Source organism: Suncus etruscus, chromosome 9 (assembly GCF_024139225.1).
Source record: "Suncus etruscus isolate mSunEtr1 chromosome 9, mSunEtr1.pri.cur, whole genome shotgun sequence".
In the NCBI taxonomy this organism is placed as follows: Eukaryota; Metazoa; Chordata; class Mammalia; order Eulipotyphla; family Soricidae; genus Suncus; species Suncus etruscus.
This window is the reverse complement of record NC_064856.1, coordinates 19,291,517-19,305,667: the sequence shown is the minus strand read 5'-3', so window position 1 is coordinate 19,305,667 and position 14,151 is coordinate 19,291,517. Positions and strand designations below refer to the sequence as shown.

General features: G+C 42.0%; 1 protein-coding gene and 1 non-coding gene across 2 annotated transcripts in view; one reads left to right on the top strand and one right to left on the bottom strand.

Moving 5' to 3' along the window:
* Positions 1-14,151, bottom strand: part of DHX35 (DEAH-box helicase 35) — an 84,131-nt gene that overhangs the window by 13,660 nt on the left and 56,320 nt on the right. The window contains 6 exon segments of the mRNA XM_049779454.1: positions 517-594; positions 2,047-2,141; positions 2,672-2,767; positions 6,992-7,046; positions 9,650-9,774; positions 12,552-12,762. Coding sequence (XP_049635411.1) covers positions 517-594; positions 2,047-2,141; positions 2,672-2,767; positions 6,992-7,046; positions 9,650-9,774; positions 12,552-12,762 — 660 coding nt within the window.
* On the top strand, positions 5,815-5,888 carry LOC126019479 (small nucleolar RNA SNORD121A). Its single transcript, XR_007499166.1, has one exon. It is a non-coding gene; the product is annotated as a small nucleolar RNA SNORD121A (small nucleolar RNA).

Below are 14,151 nucleotides of genomic sequence, written 5' to 3'. Positions count from 1 at the left end.
CCATGTGCTAGCACTCTGATCCCTATTAGCAATTTTTAGTGACAACTTTCTGCTGTATTATTGCCTTTAATTTGTAGACTAATAAGCACCACAAAAGTTAGCATTTCCAAGGCTAATGACAGTATGTGTGAAGAGACCTGAGTATCCTCAAGTGATGCTAAGTGTGGCAGTCAGAGGAAAGGTGACCGGTGCAGCCTGAACTCTCCGGCACAGCTCTGCAGCTCCTACCTAGACTTATTTACTTTCCACCTAACAGTAAATAGAATAGAACTTCTACTCATAGGCCACTGCAATGGGTGGGCAGGCTAAGAAAGCTGGCAGAGCTAGCTGAAAAGAGAAGTGTTCAAAACAGGAAGCCAGAACACAGGAATCCTAGTATTCTACTAACACATTCCTTCTGTGGGCCAGAAGGAAAGGTCATGGTCTGACAGGAGGACACCCTGGTCTCATGGCATTTGACATGCACTGAAATTCTGGAAGCATGGCTGGCAGACCAGTCTCAGGGGCTGTGCTTACTTTGATGAACGCTTCGTACACATTGAGCATGGTGAGATGATCCCCCTCCTCCACAGCGAATCTTCGGTGCACACGCATCTGGGGAGATGACAGGACACTGAGAAGCGGGCCTGTATCTCTGAGATGGGAAGGGACAGTACAGGGAGCAGCACCTGGACAGAGGAATCAGAGATCTGGCCTGTGGAAGTTCCAGCTCTGCCGATACATGCAAGGCCTAGGATGGGTTACCTCATCCATCTCAATGTCCTCACCTGGTGAATCTGGAAATTAAACCACTCTAGCAAGAATACTGAGGGAGATACTTGCCTGCAGTGCCCCCGGCACTGGAGCTGAATGAACACCAATGTCCTAGTCTCACTCCCCAACTAGCCAGTTTCTTCACTTTTCTCAAGAACACTCTCATCTGCCCTCAACTGAGTGAAAGCTCCATGAGAACAGAGGCTGCCACTTGGTACAGGGTGGCCTCCTGGTCCTTTCACATCTTCCTCCCCTGAACACTGTTTTTGTGAGACCCTGGGCAGTGCCATTTGTTCGCGAGTTCATAGAGCAGCATGCACAGAACAGACAGATCTGCAAACTCACTTATTAGCTTCAGACTTTCTCCCTACATCAGATAGCACATACTTATACAATCTTTCTTCCTCCCAGAATCCCGCTCTCTTTCTGCCTTTCTGATGCTTACTGAACACCACTCAGGGACCAGGACCCACTCTGAGTACATGAAATCTGACATGACCACAACAGTGGGGGGACAAAAGCAACAAACAAACATACAGGGAGGCAGCAAACTAATACTGAGAGATGACTGGATCTGGGGGAGATAATATATCAGGGATGGATTGAGGAGTTCCAAATGCTAAACTTTATTTCCCTCAGCCTATCCCAAGAAAGACTTGTCAGAGATTGACAGAAAAGCAAATGAGCCAGCAAATATGGGCAAAGGAAAAACCTTGGCTCCAGCCTCTTCCCTGCTGCACGGCTTCTAGCTTGCCCACAGGAACCAAAGAGGTCCTGGTGACCCGCATTGAACCACATGCCTCACCTGTATGGGGCTCCCAATGCCTTGCCTTATGCTTGATCTTTCCAACATTCACTCTCTCAGCTGTCCCTGATGCTGGGCCTTCTGCAGGTCTGGTATCGACTTTACTGATTTTCAGCACAACCAAATGGGGCAGGCTCTGCCTAAACACCAATTCCTTAGGTTCACTTGTGTGCTCACCAGGACTGTGCCTACCAGGATTGCCCTTACTAGAAAGTCGGGCAGATGATGGCTGAGATGAGAGGCTCTGGACTGCCTGCCCAGCCCTGGCTGTGCAACCCGGAAGTAGTTATCTGACCTCTCTAGGCCTCCATCTCTAACCACAAACCATCAGTATCTACTCCCTAGGACAAAAGTAAAATACAAAATGATTTACGTAATGCATTGGCACTTGTTTAGATATCTCTACCATCAGCCTTTTTCAGGGGTTTTGATAAGGGAAACCAGAGTAAAAGAGATGGGAATGAAGACCTCTGGGACATGGGACTTACTGCTTGATTCTTCTGGTTGGAGGGGACTACAAAGATATTCTGGATCTGCATCATGGCAGCAATGCTCAGGATTTCCTGTGAGCAGCCAAAAGTTCCTAGGAAGCAAAAAGCATACGTGATTCCAATTTACCACACATCTATGAGCAACAAAGATGTGGCCCTGTTATTTAGTTTCTTAGGATTATACTTGGGATCCTCTTTACTCTGACAAGTGCAGTGTCAACTACACAGTCAAGATGAGGAGAGACCAGGATAGACTCAGAGCGGGATAGTTGGACACTCTGTTTACTTCATAATTGCTCTGACTTGTATGTGGACAATGGGGAGTCCTAGGAGTGGGGGAAGTTAGGTCTCTCTGACTGATGGCCCAGCCTCACCTGGCATAACTTTGGTCTCGCTAGCCTAGAGCAACTCTCACAGGAAACAAACCAGAGTTTACTGAAGTAATGACGACTAATTCTGAATCAAAGTTAGCAATACACCCCAACTGGCATTTCATGAAAAGCTCCTTCACGACTCTAAGTATTAGCAGGCCTTCTTTTCTTCCTCAGGCAGCACAGGATTCAGGGAACTAATTCAGGGGACTCAGAAAATAAAATCCATGAAAACTGAGATCTCCACCCACCTGATTCAAGCAGCATCTTTGCAAACATGGGATTTAGAGGAAACTCAGCTATTCGCATGCCAAGTGGTTCAGTAAGGCGACAGTCTTTGTCCAAACCTGCCATGAGAACAACAAATATCAGAAGCATGCAACATCACGCTGGAAGATGCAAAGTTGCTGAAAGAATGACAGATGATGTATGCTTTGAAAAAAGAAGACAAGGTATACACAAATGAATCAGCCTGGCACCACACTGCCTTACATTAAAATGAAAAAGGGCAGGGCCGGAGAGATAGCATGGAGGTAAGGCGTTTGCCTTTCATGCAGAAGGTCAGTGGTTCAAATCCCGGAATCCCATATGGTCCCCTGAGCCTGCCAGGAGCGATTTCTGGGCACAGAGCCAGGAGTGACCTTTAAGCGCTGCCAGGTGTGACCCAAAAACCAAAAACCAAAAAAAAAAAAAAAAAAAAAAGAGGGCTAGAGATGTGGTATAGCAGTAGATCACTTTGCCTTATATGTGTGAAGCTCTGAATTCAAGTCCCAGCAGAGCATTTTTAAAAAAAAAGTACAGCAGGTAGAGCACTTGCACTGCACACAGTTAATCAGGGTTCAATTCCTTGCACCCATGGAGTACAGAGCCAGAAGTGAGCCCTGAGCTCACTGAGTTCTGAATGCTGCTCATGTTTAAAAGACCCTGGAAATGGTTTCTTCATCAAGGAAATAATAAGGCCTCTATTGTCAGTCTCCTCACTCAGAGTATCCTCTGCCTGGTCCCACTTACCCAAATCATTTCCCACAGGCCCTACAACCAAACAGGCCAATACTCAAAAAAAGAGTCTTTTCTTTTCTTTCTTTCTTTCTTTTGTGTGTGTGTGTGTGTGTGTGTGTGTGTGTGTGTGTGTGTGTGTGTGTGTGTGTGTGTGTGTGTGTGTGCCAATACTCAAAGAGTCTTGTCTTTTCTTTTGTGTGTGTGTGTGTGTGTGTGTGTGTGTGTGTGTGTGTTGTTTCTTTGGGGGAGTCTCTCAAACAGTGGCCAAGAGGCATGGAGCAATTCATGTTTAGCATTAGCACTAGGGGCTAAGGATGTAGTGTTGTCTCAGCCTTGTGATACCAAGGACAATCAGGGCTACCCCTTTGTTGTTCGGGAATCTCCGGAATCACAGTCAGTAAAGCTAAAGAGGCCAGGCGTTGGCAAGGATCAAACTCAAGTCAGGTGTATGCAAGGCACGTGCCCAGAGACCTGGACTATCTCCCAGTTGCACCAGTGCATTTTCCTCAGGTTCCCCAGCAACCTGGCCTCAGCTCATTTTTCCATGAGATGAATGTAGCTCATCCCATTACAGAGTATTCCAGGAAACTGTACTTCCCAGTTCTACTATGTGCCTGAGAACAAGAGATAATCACTCTTCACCACCCACTCTATTCAGAGTGGGAGGACTCTATACAGACCCACTGGCAGGTATTGTAAACCACCAAAGATCTTTTAAATCAATTACTATTTTATTCCTTAACAAAGGAGTTATCACAAACATAATAAATAAAGGAAGACCTCCTACCTCACCCTGTATCAAAAACAAAATGACTGAGATGGGAAAGATGACTTAAAGAGCTGGAACAGCCTTTGCATGTGGGAGGTCCAGGTTCAAACCAGGGAACTGCATGATTCTCTGAATATTGCCAGGAGTAATCCCACATCAATAAGTCCAAAAGTACCACAGCATGTGGGCCCCACCCAATTCCACATGGATTTAGTATCTATTAATATATGCTAAAACTATAAAAATGCTTCAAAGAAAATCTTCATCCCCACAGATCAGGAAATCATTTGTTAGATATAATGTTATAACAACTTACAAAAATATTAATTTGGCTATATAAAAACTGGAGAGATAGAACAGGTGTTAAGCTTTATCTGCGGAAAATAAAAAACCTGCATATGAACAAGCTGTATCCATAGTGTTTAAATAAAAATTAAAATAAAAAACAGGATTAAGGTACTTGTATTGACTATAGCTTATTTTAGTTCAATCCCTGACACCACATATGGTCCCCGCAAGCAATGCCAGGAGTACCTCTGAGCAGAGTCAGAAGCAAGCCATGAACACAGCCAGAAGTGATTCAAAAACCCCAAATTTTTAAACCAAAAGTCTTTTCTAGCAATGATACTAAGAAGAAAGTGAAATACCAACCCACAGAATCAAAGAAATATTCATAAATCAGATCTGAGAAGAAACTCACAATCAGATATATAAAGAACTACTCCAACTTAATAACAAAAAGAAAAATGCTATATGAAAATGGGAAAGGAGTTAACTAAACATGTCTCCAAAGATAATATACAAATGGCCAACAAGCATATGAAAAGGAATTCAACATCATTAGTCATTAGGGAAATACAAAGCAAACCATAAGACATACTTGCACATCCATGAGGATGGATAAAATACAAGAACAGATAATAATGGTAAGTACTTAAATCCTCACACACTGAAAGCTTGAACATGAATGTTTTGAGAGGCAGCACATTAACCAAAAAGGGGAAACCACCCAAATGCCCATCACCTGATGAAAGGACATGCATAATTTGCAGTAGAGATGCACAATGAATAATGTCCAACAATAAAAAGAAATGAAATCCAACCCGTGTGACAACATAAAGAAATCTCAAAACAAAATACAGGGTGAGGGCCCGGAGAGATAGCACAGCTTGCCCTGCAAGCAGCCGATCCAGGACCAAAGGTGGTTGGTTCGAATCCCGGTGTCCCATATGGTCCCCCGTGCCTGCCAGAAGCTATTTCTGAGCAGACAGCCAGGAGTAACCCCTGAGCATCGCCGGGTGTGGCCCAAAAACCAAAAAAAAAAAAAAAAAAAAAAAAAACCAAAATCCCAAAAAAAAAAAAAAAAAAAAAAGATACAAAAGGACAAAATGAATCCAAATCAATAAAAAAAAAATTTTTTTTTTTTTTTTTTTTTTTGTGTGTGTGGTTTTTGGGTCACACCCGGCAGTGCTCAGGGGTTATTCCTGGCTCCATGCTCAGGAATTGCTCCTGGCAGGCACGGGGGACCATATGGGACGCCGGGATTTGAACCGATGACCTTCTGCATGAAAGGCAAATGCCTTACCTCCATGCTATCTCTCCGGCCCCTAAAAAAAAATTTTTTAATTTAAAAAAACAAAAGGACTCCAAGCACATATCTGATGATGCCGTGTGGAAATAAATTCCTGAGTTTCCTGGACAATGACCAAACCAAAAATTTTTTTTCTGAAAAATGCACATATACCAAAAAACTTTGTTAGTTTGTCTCTTGTCATAGTCACCCAATTTTCTTAAATTTTGTCTCAAAATGTGTTTTTTTTTTTTTTTTTTTTTTTTTTTTGGTTTTTCGGGCCACACCCATTTGATGCTCAGGGGTTATTCCTGGCTACGCACTCACTCAGAAATTGCCCCTGGCTTAGGGGGACCATATGGGATGCTGGGGGGATCGAACTGTGGTCCTTTCCTTGGCTAGCGCTTGCAAGGCAGACACCTTACCTCTAGTGCCACCTCGCTGACCCCAAAATGTGTTTATTTTTAAGATGTTAATTTTTTGTTTGTTTTCTACTTAAGTACAATGGAAATAAATGTTTGTCCTTATTGGCTTTCAAAAACAGTTTTATCAAATCTGCTAAGGTGCTTAAAGTTTTGTTTTTGGTTTAGTTTATTTTGCATTCTTATTTGTTATTCATTAAAAATTAAGCTATTTTTCTTTTTTTAAAGGAAAAAAAAAGGACAAAACTTTTACTAAAATACAAAACTGAGTATTTTATATTCTATTTTATAAACTGGCGGTAACATTCAGGGAAAGACCTGGACTTCCAAAAGGGGTAAATTCAGACTATGGTTTAGGCTCTTCTGTAACAAGATGTTTTCTTGCCCACAACCTCTGGTTGTGCCCAGAATAAATTAAGGGCCTTAAAGAGAAAACAATGAGCCACAGACTTCAGGATGAGAGAGGAGACTGAGAGAAAGGTTAGGAGAGGTAACATCCAGAGAGGGAATCTTGAATTAGGTCACAGGGCAACTTCAGGAGATCTCTTAGAAGTACAGCACTGATATGGTTATTACTAGCTTTTGTGTACTGACATATTCTATAAATTCACTGTCATAACTGGGCTTTATGTGCTCTTAATCTCTTTATGGTTGCCACCTTCTAATTTTGATAAAGCTTAAAGATTATTAAGAAGGATTATATATGGAAGAAGCCATCCCGTTCCTGAAGATACAAAGAATCCTACAGTAAATATGAACTCACTAAAATCCCTTATTAGGAAACAAAGCAGAGATCACATAAGAGACATACCTCCCAGAGCATAGAGTAACTCCAATGCTTGAACCATCGATTGTGCTGGAGGGGGCTGTAAAAAAACATAAAAAATCCTCCTCAGTTAATTCCAGTAACAGACAAAAAAGCAAGACTACTTCCCATTCAACTCCATTTTTCCCAATGGCCTGCCCTGTTCTTCACCCTCTATGCCTTTTTTTTTTTTTTTTTTTTGGTTTTTGGGCCACCCCCGGGGGGGGGGGGGGGATATGGGACACCGGGATTCGAACCAACCACCTTTTGGTCCCTGGATCGGCTGCTTGCAAGGCAAACGCCGCTGTGCTATCTCTCCGGGCCCACCCTCTATGCTTTAATGCACATTAAGCTTTGTGTTTTCTCCACATAGGAATAAATCACAGAGGCCCACTTCCAATTCACCAAGTCTTTGAAATTTTCTCACTATTAATCAAAATAAATTTCTTGTACTTCCCCCAAATATCCAGGGTTTTTTCCTCCCTTTGAATTAACTTTTCAGGAGAAAGTTCCCTAAGAGTTACAGGCATTTGTATAGTGCCAAAAATAATGCCAGGAAATCCTTCATTAAGTCTGAAAACAAACTAAAAAGTCTTTTCTACAAATTATGTAAACTTTGGATCTTATCAGATTTCTTTATATCTGATCACTGAATTAGCATAAAACAGCACTGTACATCCAACTCAATCTACATTTGTCTTTCTGTTAGAAGCTAAACATACTCTAATATGAGTTTACTATTTGTGCTACCCTCTTTTCTGTAGTTTTCTTTAGTAGGTATTTGATTTGTTCTAAATGTTTGAAAACACTAGCTTTTGTGCTATTGAGCTGACATTTGTCATGCTTAGCTTTCACAGATCTTTAATTTGCATGTATTGCTCCTCTTTCCTAAATTCTATATTCTACATTCTTATTCTATAAACCAAAAAGCAAAGGGTTCTTCCATATTTCCAATAAACAAACATCGGTTTTCTTGAGAAGACTGATATTCTTCTATGCCTTAACTATCCTAAGCATAAAGCATGTAGTATTAAGGACTATATTATCCAAGCATCCAGATTTGTATTTTAAGACCATTTTGTAGAATAAATCTAATGTGCAAGTCTGCAAATTCTACAAATCCAAGAAGAAAATGAGTGACTGTTAAATGACCCAGATATAAAGAAACATTTGTCAATCACAGAAGAACAGAAGAAATAGCAGCAAAGACAGGAAGGCTTTACTGCAGAAATACTATCTGATCTTAAAAATAATGGACAACTACAAATAAATGCAAAAAGAAACTTGGAAAAAGTACTACACACAAATAAAGAATAAATTATAGAACACTTAAAGAACTTATAAAAATGACTGACAAAGATAAAAAAGATAAATGGCTTAACAAATCAGAACAAGGGCAAGAAAAATAGTACAGGGGTTTAGGTACTTGTAGCCAAGCCCAGTTTCACCCCCATTGCTACCTATGGCCAGTCCTTTGAGAACAGAGCCAGCATCAAGTCCTAAGCACTGCTGGTGTGGACCCAAAACAAACAACAAGAACAAAGCAAAAGAAATATAAAATAGTCAATGATAATTTTTTATTATAGGTTTTTGGTGGGGGGTACTGTTGTTGCTGTTGTTATTCGGGGGGGGGGGGTTCTTGAACATACTCAGCAGCGCTCAAAGATTACTCCTGACTTTGCACTCAGAAACTACTTCAAGAGGGCTTGGGGAACCAAACGAAATGCCAAGGATTGAACCTAGGTCAGCTGTATGCAAGCCACCCCGTTGTGTTATCACTCTGGCCCCATTAAAGAATTTTTTTTTTGTTTTTTTTTGTTTTTTGGGGCCACACTCGGCGGTGCTCAGGGGTTACTCCTGGCTATCTGCTCAGAAATAGCTCCTGGCAGGCACGGGGACCATATGGGACACATGGATTCGAACCAACCACTTTTGGTCCTGGATCGGCTGCTTGCAAGGCAAACGCCGCTGTGCTATCTCTCCGGGCCCTAAAGAATTTTTTAAAAAAGATACAGATAATAGTTCCCACTCACCCACCACCACCTCAACTAAATGAACAAAACTCAAGAAGAAAAATAAAAAGGGCAAAAAAAGAAAAGAAAAGAAAAGAAAAGAAAAAGGGCAGGACAGAGGCACAAGATGTCAGCATTCATTCTCTGCTTGAGTTTGCTCTGGACTAGTGTCCAAGACAGAGAAATAATAAATAATTATGGCCCACTGATCCAGTAATTCTACTCATAAAAAATGGCCTTCAAAACCTATGAGAAATGCAATCAGCCTCAGGGACATTCCCTGAGGTTCTCCTAAGACGCTCCCATACCCTCACCAACCCGTCATGAGGTTCCAACTTCTAGCCTCCTCATCAATTCAATGGCCTGACCCTCCCAACCTGCTGATGAAACCTGGATTTCACAAACAACTTTGAAACTCAGGTAGTAGAGCACATAACCACAACATAACCATTCTTCTTAACCTCTCTTTACCATAACCTCTCTACTCTAATTGCTTCATCTGGCTGTACCCCTCCGCCCTGCACAGGGCCTAGCATAGAACACACATAATGTGTGCAGAAAAAGTGGAGAGGTGGCAGGTTCGGAAACAATGTCCACACCTCCCCAGAGCAGCCCAGGTGTCCCCTGGCCCCAGAGAGAAGACCAGACTTACTGACATGAAGTGAAACCTGAGGACATTGTCAATTCCTAGCGCCTTCAGCTGCAGGATGACGGGTGCCAAGTTGCTCCGTTGCATCTCGGGAACTGTACTCTGGGGCAGCTGTTCAAAGGCTTCCTCTGAGGAGAGGAAATCAGAACTATCTGAGCTCAAATGTCACAATCTAATGAGATTATGCCAAAAGGGCAGTTTTTCTCCTCCACCATGATGCTCGAAGAATCTAGTATTATCATGACAAAGAGCCATGATATTACTAAAAAGCCATATTCAAAAAAGATCATCTTGGGGGGATCGGAGAGATAGCATGGAAGTAGGGTGTTTGCCTTGCATGCAGAAGGACAGTGGTTTGAATCCCAGCATCCCATATGGTCCCCTGAGCCTTTCTTTTAGAAGGAGTAATTTCTGAGCGTAGAGCCAGGAGTAACCCCTGAACATTGCTGGGTGTGACCCAAAAGCAAAAAAAAAACAAAAAAAAAAAAAAGGAAAGAAAAGATCATCTTATTTGGGAAAAGATACAGTGCCTGGGAAGATATATTCAAATAAAATATAAAGGGATGATAAATAAATAGTACCCACCACTGGGGAAACATTAACATTTTCAGTGAAAAGGACACAACCAACTGATACCAGATTTAATTAAAAGGTCTCAAACACTACTGAAATACTTCCAACAAACCAGCTAAAAAAGGACAGGGGAGACAGCCCAAAGGGCTGGAGCCATGCTCAGTATGTACAAGCCCTGGGCTGGAACCCTAGAGTGCAATGGTCTCCTGCAAAATGCCAGGAGCAAGCCCTGAACACTAACCCCAGAGTAGCACCCCTACTCCAGCACCGCCAGGTATGGCCCCAAAGCAAAAACAAATAAATAAATAGAACCAAAAAAATAAAATAAAATAATGAGTTCCTCAAAAGTTAATAAATGATATGATCACCAAACCCATTCCCAGGTATGCACCCACAAGAATTAAAAACAGAACATGAGAGTGATCTGACTGTAACATGTCATCCCCACTGATTGCCATTTTTGAGTCAGCTGATCTGGCTTCCCAGGAGTGTCTCCTCCTCTCTCTTTCTCTCTGCTACATATGCATGCCTCCCAAAGCTACACACTTGGTTGAAGAGAAAAGCCAGCCCCAAAAGAAAATGACTGTTCTTAGGCTGAGAGCATATGGGTAGCTGTGCTCTGCCACTAGAACCTCCAAACAAGCTCTGAGGCATTAAAAAGAGTCATTCACATAAATACAGTTACAGGACATGTTCACAGGAACACCATGCACAACAGACAGAAGCAGAAACATCCACCCACCCATACCCATTGGTGACCAGAGAAACAATCAGGTCTATTTCTATAGGGAATATTATTCAGTCATAAGATAAAATGAAACACTGATATAACAGAGATGACTTATAAAGCAGTGAGAAAATGAGGAAGTCAGAAACAAATATTATAGAAGCCTATAATATACAAAATATTCCCAAAGAAAGTTGGAGACATAGAACAAAAACTGTGGGGTAGGGGTCTCAGGGACTGGGTGGGAGGGAAGGAGGAAATAAATTGCTGAGTGGGTGGGTGGTTTTAATTTGATGTGAAGGAAAGTTTGTTAAAACTAGACAAGTGGTTATTCTCAGTTACCACCTTGAGAATTTTAAAAAGGACACAAAACTGCTGAATTTAAAGAAGGTTAATGTTATGCAGATTTCATTTAAACAAATTTCTTAAGAATATGGAAAATTTCTCTCCACTATATTTCACCATCTTTCAAGTACCTGTAACATTGCTCATCCCATTTTATTTTTATCTGATTATGTACAGTATATATATGGTATATGGTATAAAAACTGACTGAACTACTTTATTTCTATCAATGGAGTTTCAGGATAGAACTTGCCATTTTGTCTTCTCAGAGATACTCTGAATCAGGAATGAGGACAAGAACCCAAAGAGAGGGCTCACAAGATTAAAGGCTCCCTGACCAGTACATTAAGCTAAGAGAAAAGTAAGAGAGACAGCATCTGAGATGCACAGCCCAAATACAGGATCACCAGGCTCCAGACAAGCTGATGCTGTCAATCGACTCATATCACCAATGCTGTGGACCACCTCGGCCAATGAAGGAATAGCAGAAAAGAAATGTAGTGTTAAAAATGAGGAAGGATGGGGCTGGCGAGGCAGCGCTAGAGGGTAAGATGTCTGCCTTGCAAGTGCTAGCCAAGGAAGGGACCGCAGGTTCGATCCCCCCGCTCCCATATGGTCCCCCCAAGCCAGGGGCGATTTCTGAGTGCTTAGCCAGGAGTAACCCCTGAGCATCAAACGGTGTGGCCCGAAAAACCAAAAAAAAAAAAAAAAAAAGAGGAAGGCTGGGGCCTGAGAGATATCATAGCAGTAGGGTGTTTGCCTTGCACGAAGCAGATCCAGGACAGATGGTGGTTCGAATCCCATATGGTCCCTGAGCCTGGCCAGGGGTAATTTCTGAGCGCAGAGCCAGGAGTAACCCGAGTGTTGCCAGGTGTGACCCAAAAAAAACAAGAATGAGGAAGGCTGCCAGCAGCAGGGCCACAGAGGGTCTCAGAAAGGAAGCCTAAATGCTACATTAAGTTCTGTACCTTAAGACATATACCTTTCGGGGGCCGGAGAGAGATAGCATGGAGGTAAGGCATTTGCCTTTCATGCAGGAGGTCATTGGTTCGAATCCCGGCGCCCCATATGGTCCCCCGTGCCTGCCAGGAGCAATTTCTGAGCCTGGAGCCAGGAATAACCCTGAGCACTGCCGGGTGTGACCCAAAAACCACAAAAACAAAACAAACAAAAAAAAAAAGACATATACCTTTCAATTATTTCCCAGTATTTAGTCTGACTAAAGGAAATTAAAGAACACATAGGGAGAGCCCCACTGACCTGTATAAAGACGGTAACATTTTCCTGAGCGGTTGCGGCCCCCACGTCCTGCTCGCTGGTTTGCTGATGCCTGAGACACTGGCACTACCACCAAGCACTCAATAGCTGTTCTGGGATTATAGGCCCGGAGTTTCATGAAGCCACAGTCGATCACATACACAATCCCACTGATGGTAATGGAGGTTTCGGCCACATTGGTGGCCACTACAACCTACATTTACCATGGAAGAAAAAGTGAGAGATACAAGTTATTTGCCTTTTCACTTTTTATAAACTATTCAAAACTGGAAAAGCTATAAAGCTATTTCTGACATTACAGATCACTGAGAGTAAAATGTTTTAGCCATTAAACAGGTGGATGAATAGTGGATAGCGCAAGAATTTTAGAATAAGGATGTCCTGAGTTTAAATTCCACCTCCCCAGGACTAGAGCAATAGTACAGCAGATAATGGTACTTGTCTTGCATTATGCCTGACCTGGGTTTAAGCTCCAGAACTTCATATGGTTCCCTGAGTCCTGCTAGGAGTGACCCCTGAATGCAGAGCCAGGTATGACCCCAAAACCGAACAAAAGAATCAAGTAAGTAAATCCTACCTTCCTATGTGACTTTAGACATCACCTGGCTCCACAGCATGGTTCCTCATTATAAGGATAACAGTTGTCTCAACCAAGGTCATCATGGAGAATATGCTCATAAGATATATAGATATTTCATTTTCTAATAATTCACAACAATCAGAGCCTGAGAGATGGCCCAAAATAAACATTCAACAAATATTGCTTTTTCCTTCTGCACAACTAAACGGCATCACCACATTATATATGCATATTCCTTTCTGTACTCAAATTCTAACTAGTTTCTACTTATCTGTAAGTTTTCCAGGCATGTTCAAGGTTCTAGGGGTATACAAAGCACAAGACAAGAGTCTTGCTTTTCTTAAATTCATCACAGAGTGAGAGCCTGGGTGAATAGTGAACATAAATAAGTAGTTAATTTCAGATTCTGACAAATACTAGGACAGAAGGCAATAAGTGAATAATATATTATGTGATTTCAAGCCTGAGTGGTAGTACAGCAAGTAAGGCACTTGTCTTGTATGCGGCCAACCTGGGTTCCATCCCTGACATCCTATATGGTTATCCAAGCTTGTTAGGCGTGATGCCTGAGTGCAGAGCCAGGAGTAAGTCCTTAGCAATACTGGATGTGGTCCCAAAATAAAAATTTTCAATTAATGGTTAAAATATATACATGTACTAGTTAAAGTATATACTATAGCTAATAGTATTAAAATAAGGGGGGACAGGTGCGACTTTAGATGCTGAAGAAAAGACTCTGAGAGAGTATTTTAAGCCCAGTTCTAGTTTCTAGCAGCAACCAATGCTAGAAACCCATGCAGAAAAGAAAACATAAAAGAGGAGGAAAAGCCAGTGGAGTCAGAGTCCCAAGAACAGGATGAGGCTGAGATGAAAGTAGTACCAGTTGTTCATTACAGTCTCTGGGCCAAGGGAAGGTATTGGCATTTTATTCCAGGCATATTTAGCTTGGATGTGAAGCAACAGAGGTATGCACCTTAGAACTTTTATTCAAACACTCTTCCA